Genomic DNA, 19618 nt, shown 5'->3' on the forward strand with positions numbered 1-19618 from the left:
TGAAAGCATTCTTACTTTACAGCATTTTTACACTCGTGCCTAAAACCTTTGCACAATACTGTGTGTGTATATATATATATATATATATATATACGAATTACTGTTCAAAAGATTGAAGTCACCTAAAGAAACTACAAATTTTGTCCATTTAAGTATAGACATTGTTAATGTTGTAAATTACTATTTTACCTCGAAACGGCAGTTTTTTAATGGAATATCTACATAGGCATACAGAGGCCCATTTTCAGCAACCATCACCCCTGTGCTCCAATGGTGCGTTGTGTTAGCTAATCCGAGTGTATCATTTTAAAAGGCAAATTGATCATTAGAAAACACTTTTTCAATTATGTTAACTGTTGTGCTGATTAAAGCAATAAAACTGTCCTTAGACTAGTTGAGTATCTGGAGCACAACTGAACAAGACGACAATTACATTAGTGTCTAGTTTGAGAAACAGATGCCTCAAGTCCTCACCTGGCAGTTTCATTAAATAGTACCCACAAAACACCAGTCTCAATGTCAACAGTGAAGAGGCGACTCTGGGATGCTGGCCTTCTTCACAGAGTTGCAAAGAAAAAGCCATATCTCAGACTGGCCAATAAAAATAAAAGATTAAGATGGAAAAAAGAACACAGACACTGGACAGAGGAACTCTGCCTAGAAGGACAGTTGTATTGCTTCTTTAATGAGCACAAGTGTTTTCAGCTGTGCTAATATAATTGCAAAAGGGTTTTCTAATGATCAATTAGCCTTTTAAAAGGACAAACTTGGATTAGCTAACACAACGTGCTATTGGAACACAGGAGTGATGGTTGCTGATAATGGGCCTCTGTACACCTATGTAGATATTCCATAAAAAATTAGTTGTTTCCAGCTACAATAGTCATTTACAACATTAACAATGTCTACACTGTATTTCTGATCAACTTGATATGATTTTTAATGAACAAGGACATTTCTAAGTGACCCCAAACTTTGGAACGGTAGTGTGTGTATGTATGAATATATATATATATAGTTTTTTTATCAGTATATATTGCACACAAGATACAATAAACAGAACATAAGAGTAGCGAGCTCAAACTGAGAGCAGGCATTTCCCACACCAACTGTTTTGCTAAAGGATTCAAACACTTTGGTGACAGACAGTTGTATTACCTTTAACTCACTCACGCATGTGTATAACTGAACGACCACAAACCTCCCTGGTCAGTACAATAGCATAAGACAAAAAGTTTGTCTAATTTGTTGTTAATTATCGCCGTTTTGACCAACCCATTGTATCATGCTGGTTTACTATGGTTTATTTCTGTAACCAACATACAAGTATGAATAGAACTAATAATATTTTGATGGAAACAATTTACCTAAAAATGAAATAATGGAACACTTTACAGTGTACTTGCAATGCATACTACTCTACCGATATACAATACCAGTCAAAAGTTGATACACCTACTCATTCAAGGGTTTTTCTCGATCTTTTAAACTATTTTCTACATTGTAGAATTAGTGTTGACATCAACTATAAAATAACACATGGAATCATGTAGTAACCAAGAGTGTTAAACAAATCCAAAATATATTTTAGATTCTTCAAAGTAGCCACCCTTTGCCTTGATGACAGCTTTGCACAATCTTGGCATTCTCTCTACCATGGTTCACCTGGAATGCTTTTCCAACCGTCTTGAAAATATAACATATGCTGAGCACTTGTTGGCTGTTTATTCTTCACTCTGCGGTCCAACTCATCCAAAACCATTCCAATTGAGTTGAGGTCGGGTGATTGTGGAGGCCAGGTCATCTGATGCAGCACTCCATCACTCTCCTTCTTGGTCAAATAGCCCTTACACAGCCTGGAGGTGTGTTGGGTCATTGTCCTGTTGAAAAACAAATGATAGTCCCACTAAGCGCAAACCAGATGGGATGGCATATCTCTGCAGAATGCTGTGGTAGCCATTCTGGTTAAGTGTGCCTTGAATTCAAAATAAATCAGTTTCACCAGCCTAGCACCCCCACGCTTCACGGTGGGAACCATACATGCGGACATCATCCGTTCACCTACTCTGCGTCTCACAAAGACACAGCGGTTGGAACCAAAAATCTTACATTTGTATTCATCGGACCAAAGGGCAGATTTCCACCAGTCTAATGTCCATTGCTCGTGTTTCTTGGCCTAAGCAAGTCTCTTCTTCTTACTGGTGTCCTTCAGTAATGATTTATTTTCAGCAATTTGACCATGAATCACACAGTCTCCTCTGAACAGTTGCTGTTGAGATGTCTGTTACTTGAACTCTGAAGCATTTACTTGGGCTGTAATCTCAGGTGCAGTTAACTCTAACAAACGTATCCTCTGCAGCAGAGGTAACTCTGGGTATTCCTTTCCTGTGGTGGTCCTCATGAAAGCCAGTTTCATCATAGCGCTTGATGGTTTTTGCGACTGCACTTGAAGAAACTTTAAAAGTTCTTCAAATTTTCCAAATTGACTGACGTTCATGTCTTAAACTATTGGAATGTCGTTTCTCTTTGCTTATTTGAGCGGTTCTTGTCATAATATGAACCTGGTCTTTAATAAAACAGCCCTATCTTCTGTATACCACCCCTAAGGAAAGAAATTCCACAAATTAACAAGGTACACCTGTTAATTGAAATGCATTCCAGGTGACTACCTCATGAAGCTGGTTGAGAGAATGCCAAGTGTGCAAAGCTGTCATCAAGTCAAAGGGTGGCTACTTAGAATCTAAAATTAAATATTTTGATTTGTTTAATATTTGTTTTGGTTACATGAGTCCATGTATGTTATTTCATAGTTTGTAGTCACTATTATTCTACAATGTAGAAAATAGTAAAAATAAAGAAACCCTGGAATGAGTAGGTGAGGCCAAACTTTTGACTGGTACTGTACTTAAACTAGTCAAGCAGTAACACCTTTCAGACATACCGTATATGAACGTTCTTTTAAAATAAACTGTAATAGTCTAATTATGTATTTTGTTGTATATTTTATCATTGCATGCCTACCAAGGTTTGTATTCCATTGTCTTTATGGGTACTTTATGCTGCAGCTCTCCCTTCCTACCACATAACTAAACAAAAAACAGTCTTCAATTAAAATGATACATTATGCTTGCCATTCTGTTTATCGAGTAAAGAACTAGAGACGCCATGAAATTGAAAACCATTGAGGAATTGTGATGAGGAACCATGGCCAAGCCACACTAGTTCCTCAGTAACAATGCACTAAAATACAGAAGTGTCAAATGTCAACAAAATGTGTAGTTTATTGAACTATGCAAACATACATTACAAAAGTCAACTTTAAATAATCCCTTCAGGGAAACTGTATGTAATAAACTACAGAATGGGAACAAACTTGTTTGCAAAAAAGGCAAAGAAAAAAATCAAGTAAAAACAGGTGAAGTATCATTGAACATTTAGTTAAATGAAATAAAAGAAAAACACATGTATTGTACAGACCAAATGTCAACTTTTAGTGCACATGCTCACAGTAGGAAGGCGTTTTGTGACAAAAGGTGAAACCACTACCTTTCACAACCTCAAGAAATAGTGGTGGAGAGGAAGTGACAGATGAAGAGAGAGCTGAGAGAAGACAACACAGACGTCCTCCATAGCGATCAATTCCACAGTAAATGGAGAGCAAGAAGGTGAGCGGGCACCCTGCCAGTCTAAAAACAGCCAGAGTTGACCAGATGGGAGGAACCCCGGTAGAGGACAAAATGGTATAGAACTAGAATGCATAGAACACCCACCTCTCCTCAGCAATCAGACCATTGTATAATAAATGTAACTGCTACACTGACCCGTCAAGGACCAGTAATGACAATCTTAGAATGGGACAGAGGGATTCATTCTATTCTTATTGAATAATAAACAAGTGTGGAAGGGAGATGGCAAAATCAATACCTGCAAAGAGACCATGAAGAATTGCATAGGTAACAGAAGCAATTTACCAAGTAGTGTCTGACAAGGATGGGAGATATTCAGGGATCGATTTGAGAGGGGGAATTGTAATCTTCCCCAAAACTACTATGGGCTCGAGTAAATCAAAACCATTATCTGGTTTCCCATTGTGGGTCTAAAAACATGATTCATCCTGCGCAGCAAAAAAGTATGTTTGAGTTTATATGCAGTTTTAGTCTCTGAAAACATTTGCATTGCGGAGTACATGAAACCGAAGGTGCATTATTGCAATGCAAGCACAATCATGTTCTTGACTCTTCCAGGAAACCTGCTTTGATGGAATACTACCCAGGTAAGTATTCAAAAGACAATCAAAAAAAGTAAAGGGTTTTTGATATGCGACATTGCAATCCACTACTCGATATGTAACAACCATACAATGAACTCTAGGCAACACTGCAGCTGGATTTTCTACTACAACCGGTTGATGAACTGTCTTTGATAGAGTGGCTGTATAGTGTTAGAATTTAGCATTAAAGTCGAGGGGGTGGGGGGGGTTGGTTGCAGTGAGCACAATAAGGAATACATTCAGCACAGCACCACGTCCTAAGGTACGAGAACACATTCTGAAACAAGTTGTAGGTCGTAACCTACAATACGTGGTGTATGCTCAAGAGAAGAGATTCTGTCCCAGTGCATATTGCTATAATAATGAGGAAAACACAAATGGCTGTGTTCAAATGCATACACTCTACATTAAAAAGATGACGGCATATCGAATATTAAAATGCGGTATTACTCCGTGTTTGAGGACTACAATAATTGGCAAACATTTACCTCATGCATTGTCTGTCCTTCCACAAAATGTAATCATATTAGGCGCGCAAACAAATGCCAACCAATACTGTATGCATGCATACACTATGTGTAATCAACATGGTCTGAGGAACACTTTGAAAATAGAAAGGTGATATAACATTAGTCATTTGTTGGGTTACAACCACATTGTCACAGGCTTTTACCATATTGAAGAAAATAAAATATCAGTTTAGGGTATGTGATTCAATTTATGCTCATGGTTTTATTTCTATGTGAAAAGGCAGGGATATAAAAAATTATGTCAAAGTGCTTTCAGATATTCAATTTAAAAAATGACATTCTCCTGGCAACTGAAACTTGACTCCAATTGTCACTGTACAGAAAATAGTTTGCCCAGAAAAACCTGCAAATTAAACCCAGACAGATACGACTAACCTCATTACAGGACATCGGACCCTCCAATAAGGGTATTACTTATTCAGTATCCATAATAGTTAAGTGGTTTTTCAACAACAAAAATCTCTATTCTGACACTTGCCTATGCTGGCTATTTCTCTGCATTCAATGCCATCATTTTCTATCCTGCATCACATGTTAAGGGTTCCTGATATCCTTTTAATTCCCTATAGATGCAAAACATTCTCCAATATTCCGTTCTGCATGGCACATGCAAAGCTCCCAGCAGCATTGCGTTTTCTTTTTATCGAGTTCTGCTTTCAGGGCTAGCAGTGATTCGTGACCACTTTTGGACCATGCCCGACGTTTATAAAACGTACCACTTCAATAAAAATACTGGCACAGTAGCTTAAGGGCATAGAAAATGTATAGTAAGATATATGCCGAAACTAGAACTGTGGAGCACTCCGATAACTGAAATTGCACACATCCCTCTGTTCCTACGCCGTAGACCAGGGGTGTCAAACTCATTCCATGGAGGGCCTAGTGTCTGTAGATTTTTCGTTTTGCCTTTCAATTAAGACCTAGACAACCAGGTGAGGGGATGTCTTTACTAATTAATCAAGTACAAGGGAGGAGCAAAAATCCGCAGACACTTGGCCCTGCGTGGAATGAGTTTGACACTTGCCGCAGACAAATGACACGTTTCAATACACACAAGCACACGGGAAGCACAGAGACATACAAAAAGCCAATTGCTTTCCCTTTTGACCGCACATTCCGGTTGCTCTTGAGTGACTTGGCTGAGTCGGGCGGGTTCCTATCTTTTTTTTGGCTGGTCTGGGGTGCGAGTGTTTCCATCATTTCCACTGTGGTCATCTTCCGGTCTTCTGGTTGTGAGGATGTGGTTCTCTGAGGTTGGAGGGCGGGGGGCGCTTGGTCTAGCTGCTAGACAGTCGACGGTAAAAGTAGATGTAGCCCAATTCTTTTGGAGGCCTTTCTGACAAACACACTTTGTGGTCATTGAAGATCACCCATCTGACGTGGGGGGGGGATAACATGGGTAACACATTGTGTTAAAACCTCATCTATACATTTAGTTTCGTCTTGATTTGCAAATGCCACATTGTAAACCACTAATTACAAAATGGTCTAAGTAGTCTCTTAGGACAGTGTTTCCCGATCTGGTCAGTGAAGACAGCGAGCCGATCAAAGATAATACTTGATTGACTCCAACACTAGCAAACCCAATTCAACTCGTCAACTATGATCAAGCCCTTGATTAGTCTAAATCAGGAGTGCTAGTGTTGGAATAGATCAAAAATGTGCAATGCAACGGCTGGTGGAAACAGTCTGTCTATATAATTCATTTTTTAATCCTTCATTGTGAAAGGGGATCTAGCAGAGATAAATGTAGAGTATGTACATTGTGGCCGACTTACCTTCCTTCCTTTTTGATGTGGCATACATAATGACCAGACATCGTGGACGCTCCGATGTGGCTGATGAAAGCAAAAAGCTCGTAACCTGTAAAACAGGAAGTCAAACCAAATTGTTACACAAAACTACAACTCCCTTGTGAACAGAACAGATGCATTTTGCCTACAGTATACCCATGAGAACAAGCTAGTAAAACTATCTAATCCCTATCTGATCATATTCAACCAATGCAGGTTGTAGTTGGAGAGACTGTGGTCCATGATTTGCATTTCGGAGTTCAAAATCATATAGGCTGAGACCCTGAATAGAATGAGTCTCCTCAAACATGAAATCTTAAGCATGTGACGTAAAAACTGTGTGCTGCCTTCCTTTAACAGGATTGTGTCAGAATGGAAGTGGAAAGAGAAGCCTTTCACAATTGGTGAAAGTATGGTTTTGTTCCAAATGTACCTGCAAACAGAAATTGTTGCATCATATGGGTGCAGCAAGCAGTGAGCTTTATATTCAAAGCAGCTAAATAACTTTTTACCCAGCTTCTGTACCACATTTCTATTTGTGTAATTCTTCTCCTTTTGTCATTTCTGTCTTTATCGTTTTGCCCATAATGGTTATGGTTAGGCCTGGGGATGGTGGAGCTGACTCTAGATCAATGCATTTAGCCCAATGGTTATGGTTAGGACTGGGGAGGGTGGAGCTGATCCTAGATCATTGTCTCTAGAACATAATGGTTATGGTTAGGACTGGGGAGGGTGGAACTGACACTAGATCAGTCTTAGAGGTCAGAGGTCATGCAGAGTCACTCACGCCCGGGTCCGTCTTTGATCTGGGGGCCTGAGGCGTCCTGGTCTGGGGACAGTGTGGAGTCGCTGTGCGTGTTGGCATTGGAGAAGGCGCTGTCGTTGGGCTCCGTGGTATCGGCCATGTCAGACAGGGCATCGCTAGTCTCCTCCTCCTCCTCCTCCCTTTCCGTGTGGGTGAAGATCCAGTCCAGCGCCCGCTCCAGGTTGTTGTTCTGAAACAACAAATGTTGGTGACACATCCTTTCACAGACCTATTTCAGTGGTTGATTACTGACAGTACTTTCTGGTACTGGTAATAAAAAAAAACACTACTACCTGCTTGTTTCGATGAATCCGAAAGAACCAAAAAGTAATAGTTGGTAGGCTAAATTGTCATGTAACTACCATTATCAGTAGAATATGCTTCCTGTCTCCCCTAAGTCTTCTCAAATTCAGAGGTCTCAGAAGATGGACAATTGTGACTGGCATGCTTCAAGAGAATGTTGGACAGGATTGAGAACATCAAGAGGGCACATTGGGGGGAATAATCTGATGCTGTCTGCTTTTTCTGGCCATGCACAGGCAGGCAGTCAGTCAGACAGACAGACAGGCCAGTGAGGTTGAACACTTTCTGCGTGCTCACTGGGCTATTATTAGAAGACCCTGGAGACCCTCTAATGTTTCACACTCCTACATAACTCACGAGGACCCTAGGCTTTTTCATGAGAAGAAAATGTATGGCAAGGGGTGTTGGAGGTGTTAGGAATGGTAATACAAGGAAATCAGAGGGTCTGTTTTCGTAGAGAACGTGGGATCTATTTTATGCTGACAAGGGCAGGTGACTGATGAAAGAGAGAGAAAAAAAGGCACCATCTTAAAAATAGCAGCCACTATAATGGAATTCAACGTTTATACAATTCATAACGGAATTGAATGAATTAGTGGTTTCATTCGAGGTACATTGGAGGAACACACAAACAAATGCATAAAAATAACTGTGCTAAAATGACTGTGCGCGTATGACACACAACGATCTGACTCATAGAACTGAAAAGCTGAACGAGCCTAGCTATATGCACCATGTCAGGCTCGATGCTTGGACTATTTGTAAACAGCATGTAGAACAGGGATCTCGAGCAACCAAGGACATGAAGGAGTTATTAAAACTGCAATATATCAAGTAAACAAGCAGGCCAGCCAAGTTGTTAATAGCTGAGAGGGCATGATTCTCCAGCACGGTTTGGCACTATAGAAAGCCACTCCCCATCATTCTTACATCAATGGCCCAAATATAAATAGCAGGCCAAATGTCTGACAGAGAAATAAAACATATTGGTTAAAAGTTTTGGGGGATATTAACCTACTTAAAACATGATAAGTCTCCCTTTCCATCTTTGTAAGGTTTTAGCTACAGAACAGGCTTTGGAAAGATGGTCTATTTTCCATATTCCACAACACAGTATATATATCTCTACGATAATTCAAATCTGAAAAAGTCAAATTAAAAACCACCAAAGCACTACTCCCTACTGAATGCTTCCTAGACCAGGACAATATCATTTTTGTGTTGTTTCACCAGAGTGAGTGTGAGCAGCAGGAGAGAAAGAGAGCCACTGACCGTGGCTTTTAGGGCCTGGACGGTGTGGCGGCGGGGGAAGCCCATGGAGGTGAGGATGGCGATGCTCTCCTCTGGAGGATGGTTGTCCAGGGGGGTGGCAGCCAGGTCCGAGTTGGCCACAGAAGGGCCGGGCTCCATGAAGGTTGGCAATGCCAGGGGCTCAGCAAAGTCTGGAAAAGAGGAAAGAAGGAGAAATCTCTACTATAAACATGGTACATAAATCAGTAAATCACCCATTCAAACAAGGGTCAAATCAGGAAGAGCACAATTACACAAGGATGTGTTCCTAAGGCCTCATCAGCCTGGTTATTTTTGGGTTATCATAGTCCATAGTCACCTAATTAATATAGGTCATTGTTAGTACAAGTATGGCATGTTCAGCTTAAGAGAGCCTGTTTGTGTCGGTCTGCCTATTTGTCCTTGAATCTCTTGGGCGAGCTGTAAAGGAGGGGCTTGCTCACTGGGTTGTGTTTGTGAGACAGAAAAAAAGCCTCTTCATTAGTAACTTTCCAACAATACCACTCTGTATGCAGAAGTGACTATAATATTGTTTAAGACAAACTTATAAATCCACTTAAAAAAATATAACAAACAGGGTACAGAAATTAAAAGGAGTAGTTCACAATTTTACAACTAGATTTTAGACGGTTCGTTAACCTGAAGGTAGTCTATGGGCCAAGAGAATCTGTAATCGAGGTTTCCATTTTCTTTAAACAGACACTACAAACTTCAGCTAACTTTAGTCACCACAAGCTAACAATCAATGGAAGTGATGACCTGAAATCAACTCCATTGATAGTTTGCTTGTGGTGACTAAAGTTAGCTCAAGTTAAGGAGAACTGAACCATGGTCTACAGTTTCTCCTGGCCCATAGACTACTTTCAAGGTGAAGTATAATGAACTACTCCTTTAATAGAGTTTATTAAACAACTGTAATAAAGCTGGATTTCAGGGAGAGTGCAAAAGAGACTGGCTGATGCCTCATGCATATTAAAAAGCTGATATGCGACTTCCTAACTGCACTTACACACAAGCAATTAATAATTTAGGAGGTACTAAAACAAAAACAGATGGCAGTTTTAAAAATGTGGATCCCTCCACAGCCTCAGAGGATCTAGATAATTTTTCTAACCTCTCTGGATTACATATAGGATCACAAAATAAATATATACAACTTCTACAAAAGGGATATTTTAAATCAGAACTCGTTCTCTAGCAGATTAGTAAGAATATTATTTTTTTATTTTACCTTTATTTAACTAGGCAAGTCAGTTAAGAACACATGTGGTTCAGGGGCAGAACGACAGATTTGTACCTTGTCAGCTCGGGGGTTTGAACTTGCAACCTTCCGGTTACTAGTCCAATGCTCTAACAACTAGGCTACCCTGCCGCCCAATATCTCACCCCATGTTCAAGAATGGCCTTTTTCCCTTTATTGAGATTATAACCTTCACTTTCGGTTATTACAAAATTAAATCTCCAAAATAAGCCATAGAATGTTGGTTGCAATTTCAGTTTAATCCACCAGAAAAGACAGCAAATATTACAACAAATATTATGGTTAAACTCAAATAGATTTTTAAAAAGTTTTGAGTTTATTCATTTTTTAAACGGTATAATCTTTGTAAATGATATCATAAATAGGACTCGTGGAGTTATGAAACACATGCAGCTAACAAACATGTATGGACATGTTTTCTCGACTTAAAATTACAACAAACTAAATCGCAGCATTACCGCAAAAAAAATGTAAGAGGCAAGTGGAAGGGGGAGAAATAATCATTCTCAAAAAGATGGGGATCAAAGATATCGGCACCCCTGTTTTTAATACCGTTCAATGCCTTACCTTGCGAGGATAATGGCACAGAGCCTTTTTCTAAAATGTTTTATGAAATTGGAGGGATCTTACACCATTCCTCCATACATAATCTTTTCAGATCCTTGATATCCTTCGTCTGCGCTTATGGACTGACCACCTCAATTCAAAACATGTTTTCAAGGGGTTCAAGTCCGGAGACAGATGACCATTGCAAAATGTTGATTTTAATAGTCAATTAACCATTTATTTGTGGATTTTGGATGTGTGCTCTAGTTTGTCGTCTTGCTGGAAGATCCACTTGCGGCCAAGTTTCAGCCTCCTGGCAGAGCAAACCAGGTTTTTGACTAAAATGCCGTGGTACTGGGTTCATGATGTTGTTGACCTTAACAAGGGCGCCAGGACCAGTGGAAGCAAAATTGCCCCATAACATCAAAGATCCACCACCATATTTTATAGAAGGTATGGGGTTATTTTCTGCATATGCATCTTTCAATGCAAAACCCACCACTGGTTTGTGTGGCCAAAGAGCTCTATTTTCATGTCATCTGACCAAAGCACCGGTTCCAATCCGTTTAGCAAACTCAGGGCATTTACATTTGTTGATGACATGAACATTGAGCTCTCTACTCGTCCTGGGACCCTTGTTAAGGTCTGGTTTTAATTCCAGGTATTCTACAAATTAAAATATAGGATTTTACTGATTTACAGTTCATATAAAGAAATCAGTCAATTGAAATAAATAAATGAGGCCCTAATCTATGGATTTCACATGGTTGGGAATACAGATATGAAACCTAGAAACCTTAGAAACCTTAAAAATAAGGTAGGGGCATGTATCAGAACACCAGAAAAGTCAGCTGGACATCTCCTTCACATAGAGTTCATCAGGCTGTTGACGGTGGCCTATGGAATGTTGTCACACTCCTCTACAATGGCTGTGTGAAGTTGCTGGACAGTAGCAGGAACCCGCTGTCATACACGTTGATTCAGTGCATCCCAAACATGTTCAATGGGTGACACATCTGGTGAGTATGCAAGCTGTGGAAGTACTGGGACATTTTCAGCTTCCAGGAATTGTGTACAGATCCTTGCGACATGAGGTCGTCGTGCATTATGCTGAAACATGAGGTGATGGTGGCGAATTAATGGCACGATAACGGGCCTCAGGATTTACTCACGGTATCTGTGCATTCAAATTGCTATCTATAAAATGCAATTGTGTTCGCTGCCCATAGCTTATGCCTGCCCATAGCTTATGCCTGCCCATAGCTTATGCCTGCCCATAGCTTATGCCTGCCCATAGCTTATGCCTGCCCATAGCTTATGCCTGCCCATAGCTTATGCCTGCCCATAGCTTATGCCTGCCCATAGCTTATGCCTGCCCATACCATAACCATGTCACGCCGTTCACAACATTGACATCAGCAAACCGTGCATCCACACGACGCCACACACAGTCTGCAGTTGTGAGGCCGGTTGGACTTGATGTCAAATTCTCTAAAATGACGTTGAAGCCAGATTATGTTAGAGAAATTAACATGAAATTCTCTGGCAACAGCACTGGTGCAGTCAAGCATGCCAATTGCACGCCCCCTCAAAACTTCAGACATCTGTGGCATTGGATTGTGAGACAAACATTTCAGAAGTTAAGAGGGAGCATGCAAATGGCATGCTGACTGCAGGACTGTCTACCAGAGCTGTTGCCAGAGAATTGAATGTTAATTTCTCTACCATAAGCCACCTCCGTTGTTTTAGAGAACTTGGCAGTACATCCAACTGGCCTCACAACCGCAGACCACGTGTAACCACACCAGCCCAGGAACTCCACATCTGACTTCTTCACCTGGAGGATCGTATGAGACCAGCCACCCGGACAGCTGATGAAAATGTGGGTTTGCACAACTGAATCATTTCTGCAGATGAAAGGTTTGTCACATTTGCTGAGCACTTGTTGGCTGCTTTTCCTTCACTCTGTGGTCCAACTCATCCCAAACCATCTCAATTGGGTTGAGGTCATATGATGCAGCACTCCATCACTCTCCTTCTTGGTCAAATAGCCCTTACACATCCTGTATGTGTGTTGGGCCATTGTCCTGTTGAAAAACAAATAAGCTCAATCCAGCTGGGATGGTGTATCGCTGTAGAATACTGTGGTAGCCATGCTGGTTAAAGTGTGCCTTGAATTCTAAATAAATCACTGACAGTGTCACCAGCAAAGCACCCCCACACCTTCTTCTCCATGCTTCACGGTGAGAACCACACATGCGGAGATCATCCGTTCACCTACTCTGTGTCTCACAATGACACAGCAGTTGGAACCAAAAATTTCACATTTGGACTCATCAGACCAAAGGACAGATTTCCACCGGTCTAATGTCCATTGCTTGTGTTTCTTGGCCCAAGCAAGTCTCTTCTTATTATTGATGTCCTTTAGTAGTACTTTCTTTGCAGCAATTAGACCATAAAGGCCTGATTCACACAGTCTCCTCTGAACAGTTGATGTTGAGATGTCTGTTACTCTGAATAATTTATTTGGGCTGCAATTTATGAGGCTGGTTACTCCTCTGAACGTATCCTCTGCAGCAGAGGTAACTCTGGGTCTTCCTTTCCTGTGGCGGTCTTCATGAGAGCCAGTTTCATCATAGCGCTTGATGGTTTTTGCGACTGCACTTGAAGAAACTTTAAAAGTTCCTCAAATGTTCCCCATTGACTGACCTTCATGTCTTACAGTAATGATGGACTGTAATTTCTCTTTGCTTATTTGAGCTGTTCTTGCCATAATATGGACATGGTCTATTTCCAAATAGGGCTACCTTGTCACAACACAACTGATTGGGTCAAATACATTAAGAAGGAAAGAAATGCCACAGATTAACTTTTAAGAAGGCACACCTGTTAATTGAAATGCATTCCAGGTGACTACCTCATGAAGCTGGTTAAGATAATGCCAAGAGTGTGCAAAACTGTCATCAAGGCAAAGGGTGATTACTTTTAAGAATCTCAAATCTAAAATATATTTTGATTTGTTTAACACTTTTCTTTATGTGTTATATGTGTTATTTCATAGTGTTGTCTTCACTATTATTCTACAATGTATAAAATATTTAAAAAATAAAGAATGAGTATGTGTGTCCAAACTTCTGACTGGTACTGGATTCATTTTTCTTTTAAGCTAGCTAAATACAACATATGTTAGCATGCTAACACACAAAAGCGCTTTAGTAATGGCCATTAAAACAATCTATTTACATTGTTTGCATAAGAAACATGCAGTTATAGCATGTAATTATGAATTACTCATTGAAAATTATGCAAATGTATCAGTCCTTAGACACACAAACACCCTCAGGAGGCAGCTGGGGACTCCTCCTGTGACGCACATGTCACTTTAGGGATGTTTTAGAGCATGCACTGCCCACTCCCACATGTGCCCAGAAGAGGCTGAGGAATCAGACTTAAATAACATCCATGTGACTCTTACCAGGCTCCTCCATGTGTGCTATGATCCAGTTGAAGGCCATCTCGGGGCCCATGTTCCCAGTGTAGTAGATGGCCTTCCGGCAGGCCTCCAGAGGGAAGCCCATCTCCGCCAGCTGCATTGCGGCCGACTCGTCTATTTCTGGGGCTGAGGACAAGCACAAAACAACCAATAAACATCAGTACCGCCGCCCACGCTCTTTGCAAACCTCACAGGTTCTAAAAGGTGGTTTTGTTTTCTCTTTGGGCCTCATTAAAAGAGGGACTGGAGAGGAACCGCGCAGGGACATGCTGTACTTACCCAGTGCTTACTAATTTAAAAAAAAACAGGCTAATAAAGAAAGTAGGAAAAGTTACGCGGCAGTTGCAGCAGCTGTTGGTTTTGCGACGTCAAACTTATTTTCACTAGATTTATCACAACTGCAAAACTTTTTGTTCCATAGTGGTAAATCTTTGTAATGTGTTAGGTATATATAGCGGAAGGATATGAGAAACTGAATACTTACAATCTGAGGAGTTCATCGAGTTGTCTGAAAGGTAAAGAAAACTAGTGATTATTTCCAAGGAACAACAAATGTTTTTTTTAACTAGTTAAATTATATTCATGCTGAAGCTACACTTTTTGATTTATCTGAATCTATCAAATTAATTAATTCAATATATGGTTAGTAAAAAAAGTCTAACATGGACCTAAAATAGCATCCTTACCGTTCAAGTCACTCTTCAGTTTTAAAACAAGTATTGACTTATGGCTCAAGGTGGTAAACTTATCCGTAAAGATAATTGATGGGAAATTATGCATTTGAAGGAGCATTTGCTTAAAACTCGGAAATCAAATCAGAATTCATCAGGCCTTGTCCGATTCAGAAATGTAATTCATTGCTGTAGTGATTCAGGTCAAGGGACAATGGGCTGGTGTAATTTAAGATTCGTGGAGCTCATCTGATAAATGCTTTATAAATCACAAATGCATTATTAACACTGAGAACTAAGATTTACATTACTGTATGTAGGTGTTGTACCAGTAATTTGATTATGAGAGAAAACAAAAATGGCCAACTGCTTTGTTACTATTTCAGGAACAGTCCTTAAGAGAAATCATAAAACTTTAATAAATCGCTCCATTGAAAACACATTTACGACGTCTAAAATCGGGCAAATGTCTAGTGTGAAAGTTTTGCTTTGGCCGCTTGGCATTTACCCATGAAGCCTCATTTTAGGAAGGCGGAACACGGTAATTATGTTATATTAGTCTTCTAAAATAAAATTGTTGTGTTTCAACCCCGAGTTGTAGCTTAACAAGGTTGAAGCAGCTTCTACAAGACAACCATTGTGTCAATGGAGCACTACAGGGCACCAGGACAAGCTTTATTGCTTGCCTAGAGCACATATCAAGTGTATTTAGGTCTAGGACTGTATAGAACACGATGTGCCTAATGGCTGCTAAACTATTAAAGAGGTACACGGACAAACGCACTGTAGTCACACTACAGACGCACTGTAGCTAAATCCATCCAAGCAACCGCCTCTGAAGGAGATTAGGGGAATGCTAAGCATATAAGCTACAAACAGTACCACTTCTATGTTGCTCAGCGTTAGGCCCAAAACGTTACTCGTTAGGCGTGCTAGATTTAGTTTGGCCCAAACGCCAACTTTGCTAGCCACGTCCAACACCTAAAGTCAAACTCCTCCCAGCTGTGGGTGGATTGGTAAAGGTTTGGCAGTATCTTCGAAGCAGCCCTTCTTACCTCTGGTGTCTTCAGGGAGGGCGATGGGGGGTGTGAGGTCTGGGAGCTCTTGTTCTCCCGCCTGCAGTCCTGTTCCCCGGAGCCGAGACAGGTCCAGGAAGTCTGGGATGTCTATGGACAAATCTGTTGAAGAACAGGTCAGGGTCATGTTCAGTTCCAAATTGAGAAAAGGCTCCAAAATTGAGTGGAATAGGGAAGCACGGCATCCCGGGTGGCGCAGTGCTCTTAAGGGCACTGCTTCGCAGCGCTAGCTGTGCCACCAGAGACTCTGGGTTCGCACCCAGGCTCTGTCGCAGCCGGCCCCGCCCGGGTGGTTCGTGGGGCGACACACAATTGGCCTAGCGTCGTCCGGGTTAGGGAGGGTTTGGCCGGTAGGGACATCCTTGTCTCATCGCGCAGTAGCGAATCCTGTGGAGGGCCGGGCGCAGTGCACGCTAACCAAGGTTGCCAGGTGCACTGTGTTTCCTCAGACACATTGGTGCGGCGGGCTTCCGGGTTGGATGCTCGCTGTGTTAAGAAGCAATGCGGCTTGGTTGGGTTGTGTTTCAGAGAACGCATGGCTTTCGACCGTCGTCTCTACCGAGCCCGTACGGGAGTTGTTGCGATGAGACAAGATAGTGATTACCAACAATTGGATACCACGAAATTGGGGAGAAAAGAGGGTTAAAAAAAAAAAGACACAAATAAAATAGGGAAGTACAATTGGGACTTGTCCAATAAGAAACATGTTTCAATCCCTGTTGCAGAACGTTTTGCTACGATGTGCCCTAATGAATCCCTAATGAATGCAACCCAGAGTTTTAAATAACATGAGCAAGAGAAGATGGGACTTGGGCATGGTCATTCAAGCAGATAACTGAATGACTACACTTACATTCACCACTATAGCTACAGTACAAAATATGTAGCTACCATATCAGTATGAGAGAATATTGAATATAGCTGTAACAACTTTTTTTTGGTCCACATGATTAAAAACCAGAACTTGCAAAAACAAGTATATCAATTGCAAGATGCAGAGGAATAACCTAATTTGAACTGCATCTCTAATAGTTAACCTTCCTCAATCCCAATCATATTTTTGTAATTGTTTGTAGAGATCCGAGACAGGATTGTTTCGAGACACAGATCTGGGGAAGGGTAACAAAAAATGTCTGCAGCATTGACTGTCTCCAAGAACACAGTATCCTCCATCATTCTTAAATGGAAGAAGTTTGGAAGCACCAAGACTTCCTAGAAATGGCCGCCCGGCCAAACTGAGCAATCTGGGGAGAAGGGCCTTAGTGAGGGAGGTGACCAAGAATCTGATGGTCACTCTCAGAGCTCCAGAGTTCCTCTGTGGAGATTGGAGAACCTTCCAGAAGGACAACCATCTCTGCAGCACTCCACCAATCAGGTCATTATGGTAGAGTGGCCAGACAGAAGCCACTCCTCAATAAAAGGCACATGACAGCCAGCTTAGAGTTTGGCAAAAGGCACTTAAGACTCTCAGACCATGAGGAACAAGATTCTCTGGTCTGATGAAACTAAGATTGAACTCTTTGGCCTGAATACCAAGCGTCAAGTCTGGAGGAAACCTGGCACCATCCCTATGGTGAAGCATCATACTGTGGGGATGTTTTTCAGCGGCAAGGACTGGAAGACTAGTCAGGATCGAGGGAAAGATGAACGGAGCAAAGTACAGAGAGATCATAAATGAAAACCTGCTCCAGAGTGCTCAGGACCTCAGACTGGTGACAAGGTTCACCTTACAACAGGACAACGACCCTAAGCACACAGCCAAGACAAGGCAGGAGTCTCTGAATGTCCTTGAGTGGCCCAGCCAGAGCCTGGACTTCAACCTGATCGAACCTCTCTAGAGGGACCTGAAAATAGCTGTGTTGCAACGCTCCCCATCCAACCTGACAGAGTATGAGAGGATCTGCAGAGAAGAATGGGAGAAACTACCCAAATACAGGTTATTCCAAGTTTATAGCATCATACCCAGGAAGACTCAAGGCTGTAATCGCTGTCAAAAGGTGCTTCAACAAAGTTCTGAGTAAAGAGTCGGAATACTTTATTTGAATAAATTTGCAAAAGAAATTCTAAAAAAACAACTATTGCTTTGTCATTACGGGGTATTCTGTGTATTTTCATGCTAAAAATACAAAAATATATATTTTAGAATAAGGCTGTAACCTAACAAAAACTCAAGGGGTCTGAATACTTCCGAATGCACTGTATGTATTTATTGTCAGTGGACCTCAGTGATTCACTGTGTGGCATTGCCCTCTGCTGGAGATCTACAGTACTGACTTAATACAATTATCTAGGGATAAAGAGAAAATCTGAAAAATAGAATGCATTTATAGGCCTTCAATGAAAAAGACCATTCGATCCCTTAATATGATTTCAGTGTTTGTTGACATGTATCAAAGTTAACACAGAAATCCGCATCCTCTTGGTACTAGAGAATCATGGATCCAGACAAGCCAAAACATTTGTGGAGAGACATCAGTTCTCTTACTCACCTACTTTCTTTGGAACCCAGTCCACCATAAATGTGAATTTCTTTATTTGCACCACCAGATACTCTGGGAAGGAGGCGAAACGGGAAGTCCTGGAAAGAGAGGGCTACACTTTAGAAAAATAACTATAAAAGAAATATGGATCACTTATTTAAACTCAACAAAATTATAAACGCAACATGTAACAATTTATAAGATTTAAATAAGGAGTTACAGTTCATAAGGAAATCAGTCAATTGAAATGAATTAATTAGGCCCTATAAACCTATGGATTTCACATGACTGGGAATACATATGCATCTGTTGGTCATAGAAACCTCTTTTTTTTTTAAGGGTGTGGATCAAAAAACAAGTCAGTATCTGCTGTGACCACCATTTGCCTCATGCAGCGAGACATCTCCTTCGCATAAAGTTGATCAGGCTGTTGATTGTGGCCTGTGGAATGTTGTCCCACTCCTCTTCAATGTCTGTGCAAAGTTGCTGGATATTGGCGGGAACTAGAACACACTGTCATACACATAGATCCAGAGCATCCCAAATATGCTCAATGGGTGACATGTCTGGTGAGTATGCAAGCCATGGAAGAACTGGGACATTTTCAGCTTCCAGGAATTGTGTACAGATCCTTGCGACATGGGACCGTACATTATCATGCTGAAACATGAGGTGATGGAGGCAGATGAATGGTACGACAACGGTCCTCTGGATCTCGTCACGGTAGGTCTGTGCATTCAAATTGCCATCAATTAAATGCAATTGTGTTTGTTATTCGTAGCTTATGCCTGCCAATACCACAACTCCACCTTTACCATGGGACACTGTTCACAACCTTGACATCAGCAAACCGCTCGCCCACACGACCACGTACAAGTGGTCTGCTGTTGTGAGGCCGGTTGGACGTACTACCAAATTATCAAAAATAATGTTGGATGCGGCTTATGGTAGAGAAATAAATTTACAATGCTCTGATGGACATTCCTGCAGTTACCATGACAATTGCACGCACCCTCAAAACTTGTGGCATTGTGTTGTGTGACAAAACTGCACATGTTAGAATGGACTTTTATTTTCCCCAGCACAAGGTGCACCTGTTA

The 19618-nt window shown here is 41.1% G+C and overlaps 1 protein-coding gene across 7 annotated transcripts in view; it reads right to left on the reverse strand.

Moving 5' to 3' along the window:
• Positions 1-3263: 3263 nt before the first annotated feature.
• LOC118386859 (ubiquitin carboxyl-terminal hydrolase 13) overlaps positions 3264-19618 on the reverse strand; it is a 67148-nt gene continuing 50793 nt past the window's right edge. For all 7 annotated transcript variants that reach the window (XM_035774848.2, XM_035774856.2, XM_035774838.2 and 4 more), the window contains 8 exons: positions 18528-18616; positions 16018-16140; positions 14776-14799; positions 14274-14417; positions 8974-9143; positions 7381-7588; positions 6579-6663; positions 3264-6174 (listed from right to left, as the gene is read on the reverse strand). In XM_035774848.2, the coding sequence (XP_035630741.1) occupies positions 6078-6174; positions 6579-6663; positions 7381-7588; positions 8974-9143; positions 14274-14417; positions 14776-14799; positions 16018-16140; positions 18528-18616 (940 nt within the window). In that variant the 3' untranslated portion in view covers positions 3264-6077. The remainder of the gene's footprint in view (positions 6175-6578; positions 6664-7380; positions 7589-8973; positions 9144-14273; positions 14418-14775; positions 14800-16017; positions 16141-18527; positions 18617-19618) is intronic.

The sequence above is a fragment of the Oncorhynchus keta genome, chromosome 1 (genome assembly GCF_023373465.1).
Source record: "Oncorhynchus keta strain PuntledgeMale-10-30-2019 chromosome 1, Oket_V2, whole genome shotgun sequence".
In the NCBI taxonomy this organism is placed as follows: Eukaryota; Metazoa; Chordata; class Actinopteri; order Salmoniformes; family Salmonidae; genus Oncorhynchus; species Oncorhynchus keta.